At 52.9% G+C, this 4,669-nt stretch overlaps 1 protein-coding gene across 1 annotated transcript in view; it reads right to left on the bottom strand.

Moving 5' to 3' along the window:
• Positions 1-4,405, bottom strand: part of Prickle3 (prickle planar cell polarity protein 3) — a 10,205-nt gene extending 5,800 nt beyond the window's left edge. The window contains exons 1-3 of the mRNA XM_013348414.2: positions 4,296-4,405; positions 3,084-3,169; positions 2,065-2,248 (exon numbers count right to left, since the gene is read on the bottom strand). Of these exons, the coding sequence (XP_013203868.2) occupies positions 2,065-2,248; positions 3,084-3,169; positions 4,296-4,337 (312 nt within the window). The 5' untranslated portion in view covers positions 4,338-4,405. The remainder of the gene's footprint in view (positions 1-2,064; positions 2,249-3,083; positions 3,170-4,295) is intronic.
• Positions 4,406-4,669: the final 264 nt, after the last annotated feature.

Below are 4,669 nucleotides of genomic sequence, written 5' to 3'. Positions count from 1 at the left end.
CTTCCTTCCTTCCTTCCTTCCTTCCTTCCTTCCTTCCTTCCTTCATTCCTTCCTTCCTTCTTTCCTAGACAGGGTTTCTCTGCATAGTCCTGGAACTTGCTCTGTAGACCAGACTGACCATGAACTCAAAGATCTGCCCGTGTCTGCCTTGCTCAGTTTCTTTTCTCAAAGACCTTGTAACTGGGGCCTTGTTAAGTAGTCTAGCCTGGGCTGGGTCACATAGTGTGTCCTACACCAATCAAGGGCTACAAAACCCCGTCTCAGAAAATCCTCCCCAGACAACAACAGCTAATGTATTTAGAATGAAGCTAGGAGGGATCCCACACTCGGTGGTAGTACAGTTGCCTAGCATGTGCAAAGGCCCAGTGTGATATTCCTAGCACTCCATGTATTTCCAAAAACAAGCCTCTCTCCGCAGTCACCCACACTATTGACAGCTTCCTCTCACTGTCTTGTTTCCACCCTCAGCACTACAGACTGTTAGAGCAGCCAGCTATACTGTTACACAATAGGACAGATCATGTCCCTCTTTTTTTCACAACCCTCCGGAGCCTTCCCCCTCGTTCAGAACAGAGTTCTCCCCATGACCTGCGGTCCCTCTGACCTTTCCCGCAGCCTGCTCCTGCCACACTGGTCTCCTCATATGTCCTCACACAGACGTGCCAAGCACATCCTGCCACTGTGCTCCCTGCTCACTTTGCCTGGCCTGTGCCAACCTCAGACTTCTGCAAAGCTCACAGCCTCCTGTTCTTCAGGGCGGCTCAGCCAGGGCTTGCCTGGACAGTCTATTTATAGTCCTGGCCACCCTCATTCTCTGCTCCTCAATTTTCTTTTTTTATTCCATAGTCCTTCAAGCACCTGACGCAAGTCATCCCTCTCCATCTAAGAGTTCCATATTTGAGGGTTTAACTAACCGAAGATATTTTTAAAAGATCCATATGAACAGAACACCTACACGCAGATTTTTTCTTGCCATTGTTGCTATTTTTTTAAAGATAGGGTCTTATATATCTTATAAAGATATAGCCCTGATTGGCTATATCTGTATTTTCTACAGCCTTGAGCTTGTGGCAATCCTGCTTCCACCTCCCTAGTGCTGGGATTACAGGCATGTATCACCACATCCAGCTATTTTTTCCTGAATACCATCATTTTCTCTGGTTTTGGAGGAGTCCAAGGCTTTGCACATGCTAGGCAAGTTCTTCACACCAGAGCTACAACCCCAGGCCAGAAATACAACTACTTAAAGCATTTACAGCATACCAAGTGTTAGATAATCTAGGAAGATTTAAAGTGTATGGGGAGATGCTTGTAGGTTCTATACAAATGTATGTCATTTTGCATAAGGCATAGGTTTATGTAAGAGAAGAGCATCTTTGGATTTTGGTATGCCCATGTAGGAAAATAAGAGTCCGCATACATGTGCCTCTGTGTGTGTTTTAGTGCTGGATGGAACTTGGGGCTGTGTGCATGCTAGGACAAATGCTCTAGTCTTGAGCCATATCCCCAGTCTTTGTTTTATGGTTTCTTTACTGCCCTCAGGGCCTAGACAGGTCTGACATACAATCAATGCACAGTAATAACTGAATGGATGCATCTGTGGTGATGTGATAAGGGGCTGAGATCAAGTCTGGTGTACCGGACAGGCTAGAGATGAGGCTGGAGAGATGATTAGCGGTTGAAACTGCTCTCGCGCTCACCCAGAGAACTGGAACGCATTTCCCAGCACACTCATGACAGCTGGCAGCCCCCCCCCCCCCGCATAAGTCCACTCCCAAGGGATCTGATACACTCTCTGGCTTCTTTAGGTACCCATACACACCTGATGCACGCATGCGCGCGCGCACCTACACACACACACACACACACACACACTTTTAAAAAAGAAAAAAGACATGTGATAACAGGTGAGCAGGACCCAGGGGAACTGGCCCAGCGATCACTCAGAACAGAGACGCTGACAGTTGGACCACACTCCCGCATTCCTCCAGAAATAAATTTGCGCTCAAATGCATCTGTGTGCACCCACTAGAGAAGGAGAGTGGGTGGCCAGCCTTTGGTCACCTGCTCCGGCTTAAGGCCAGGGGGTACCCAGGCATACTCCTCTGAGGCACAGCCTGAGTCGTCATCAGAAATGGAGTGGCGCTGGAAGTCCGAGATGAGCCGACACATGATGCGCTCTAGGTCCACAGGCACAGTGTGCACTGCATGCTCCTCCCGCGGGCATTTGCAGTGCTGGCAGATCTTCCTGTGCGAGCCAGGATAGGAGTCAGTTACTAAGGAGTTGCCCACCCCGCTCCCTAGGCAGCCCAGGCACGACAGAAGAAGGGCAAGGCATGTAGCTTAACACTAGAGGGTTCAGAGCTGGGGCAGAGCTATGTGCCTGGGGCCAGGGCTGACAGGAGTTGGGGCTAAAGCCAAGGTCTGACTTTGCTTGTGACCAGGCCATGGGACACTGGCTGTGCCAGGCTCTGGATGATGACAGGTCAGGAACACAGGGGCCTAGAGGACTGGGGGTTGGGCTGTGATTCTGGTGCTGGATACTAAGGGGTGGGGCTTCAGGCTCTGAAGGACATCACCCAACCAGCTCTGGTGCGTGGGTCAGAGTCTCTGGGCAACAGGGGCGGGACTCCGGGGTTCAGACTGGTGCCACAAATCAAGGAATTTCCTAGGGGAAGATTCTGCACTCTTTGGGGGGACCCCTGGAGGCAGGTCTTGTGTTGAGGCCCTGAACTTGTGTACCGGGAGTGGGGACACGACAGTGAGCTGTGGGACTATGGGCTCCTAGACTTCGGGTGTAAGGAGGAGAGAACACTGGGCCTAGGAGAAAAGTTCTGAGCCTAAGAAGGGGCTGAGGGAGTATGTGGAAGGGGCTAGGTCTCTCTAGAGATGGAATCCAGACTTGGAGAAGATGCTTTTGGGGGATAATAGGGCTATGAAAGCCCTCCTGGGAACAGGTCTCTTGGGAATGAGTCAGGGGGCGGGGCTCTGGAATGGACTTTTAGGTTTCTTTCCCAACTCCGCTCTGTGGGCGGAGCTCAAACCTTGGGGCAGGGCTCTGACAAAGGCTAGAGGTCACTTACCTCCAGCCGTGCAGCAGGAAGCCTGGGCACTGTTCCCTGCAGGAATTGCAGGGCTGGCCATGAGCAGGGTCCTCTGCCTCGGGAGGCTGTAGTGGGTGGGGGCAGATGCAAGGCTAAATAAGGTGCGGGAGTAGGGAGGGAGACGTCAACGCCCGTTCCTCCACTCCCAGGCTTGCAACCGCAGGCTGGGGCCTGTCTCACTGGGGGCAGCGCTGGGCAGGCTGAGACCGCGCCTGGAGCGCGGGGGAGGAGGAAACAACCAAACCAGAGGCAGGGCAGCTGGGACCACTTTCCTGTATGTTCCTTCAGGGAATTCTCCAGTCTGGGCTGGTCTGTCTCTCTCTAGTTCTCAGACAGGTCCGTCAGAGTGTCCTCTCCTTACCAGAGGAGGGTCCCTAATCTTGGTATTTCCTCTCAAGTCTTATTCTGATCCCTTCAACAACCAGTTACACAGAGTAGGCGGCTGCGAACCCACCCTTCCCGGAGATCCCCAGGAACTCTGGACAATGCTCTTCCCTAAGGAGTTCTGCTGCCCCTCCCCCAAACCCTGGTTTCACCTCTCCTACCTGAGGAACTGAGGAGTAACTAACTACCTTTAGGACCACAGCACGTCCCTGTTCATTCTGAAAGTCCCATCCCAATACATCTTTGCCTTTACCCTTCATACTTTAGGACTATTCTCTTCTTTGGTCCAGACTCCACCTTTCTTGATTAGAGATCTTCCAAAGAAAAGAGGGGAAATCCTCCTATCTAGGAAGTCAAAAGTGTCCAGACTCCGAAGGAAGCCTGGAAATCTTATACAAATCTTGGTTCACTGAGTTTTGGTACTCGCGAGTGAAGGATTCCCCGCTCCTCATTTTACAGTCCCCCAATGTATGAGGTCCTTTACTCAAGAGCTCAGGACGTCCCTGCTCAACTTCAAATCCCAAGACCCTATTTTCAACTTTAGGATTAATTCACAGGAAAGGGGGTGTCCCCAGATTGCAGCGGGTGATAAAGGGTGTGAGATGTGTTAGAGAGTTGAGCCACCATTTCTACACGTTTTTGCATCCTCGAGTGTGCTTTGGTCCCAGCGCCCAAGTCTTAGGAAAGCTGGGGAAGGGAATTTCCAGGCCGTCCCCGGGGCGCCTCCCCTCTGTCCCAGTGCCTTGCCCCCTCGCCCGGGCCTCAGTTTTCCCCTGACCCCCACCACTGCCCTTGAGCCCTGCTCACCGCACGCCCGGAGCGGCGCCTCCGGGACCCACGCGCGAACATGGCGCGCCTAGACAGAGTCAAGCCCAGCCGGGTCAGGCGAATGGAGTCCTCCGGGCCGCCAGGCCACAGGCGCGTCCGGCCTGGCAGCTCTGTTCCGTAAACTTGACTCCCGGGTGGGAGGAGCACGCCAAGTAGGGCCCGCCCCCCTTGCCTGTAGTAGCTAAGGCACTGCTGCGCTGTCCCCAGTCGAAAGGTGAGTGAGTGCCTTGCTGGAAAGCCTACCATTGGAGTTCATCCCAGGTCTAGAGCCAGAGCAGGGTGTCTGTCAGGAGGCTGACCCTCCAGTGTCCCTCGGTGTCACAGTCTTTAGAGTTTGAAAGCTGTTGGACGTA

This window comes from Microtus ochrogaster, chromosome 10 (assembly GCF_000317375.1).
Source record: "Microtus ochrogaster isolate Prairie Vole_2 chromosome 10, MicOch1.0, whole genome shotgun sequence".
In the NCBI taxonomy this organism is placed as follows: domain Eukaryota; kingdom Metazoa; phylum Chordata; class Mammalia; order Rodentia; family Cricetidae; genus Microtus; species Microtus ochrogaster.
Note: the sequence above shows the minus strand (reverse complement) of the source record. Positions and strands in the feature narration are given on the sequence as shown.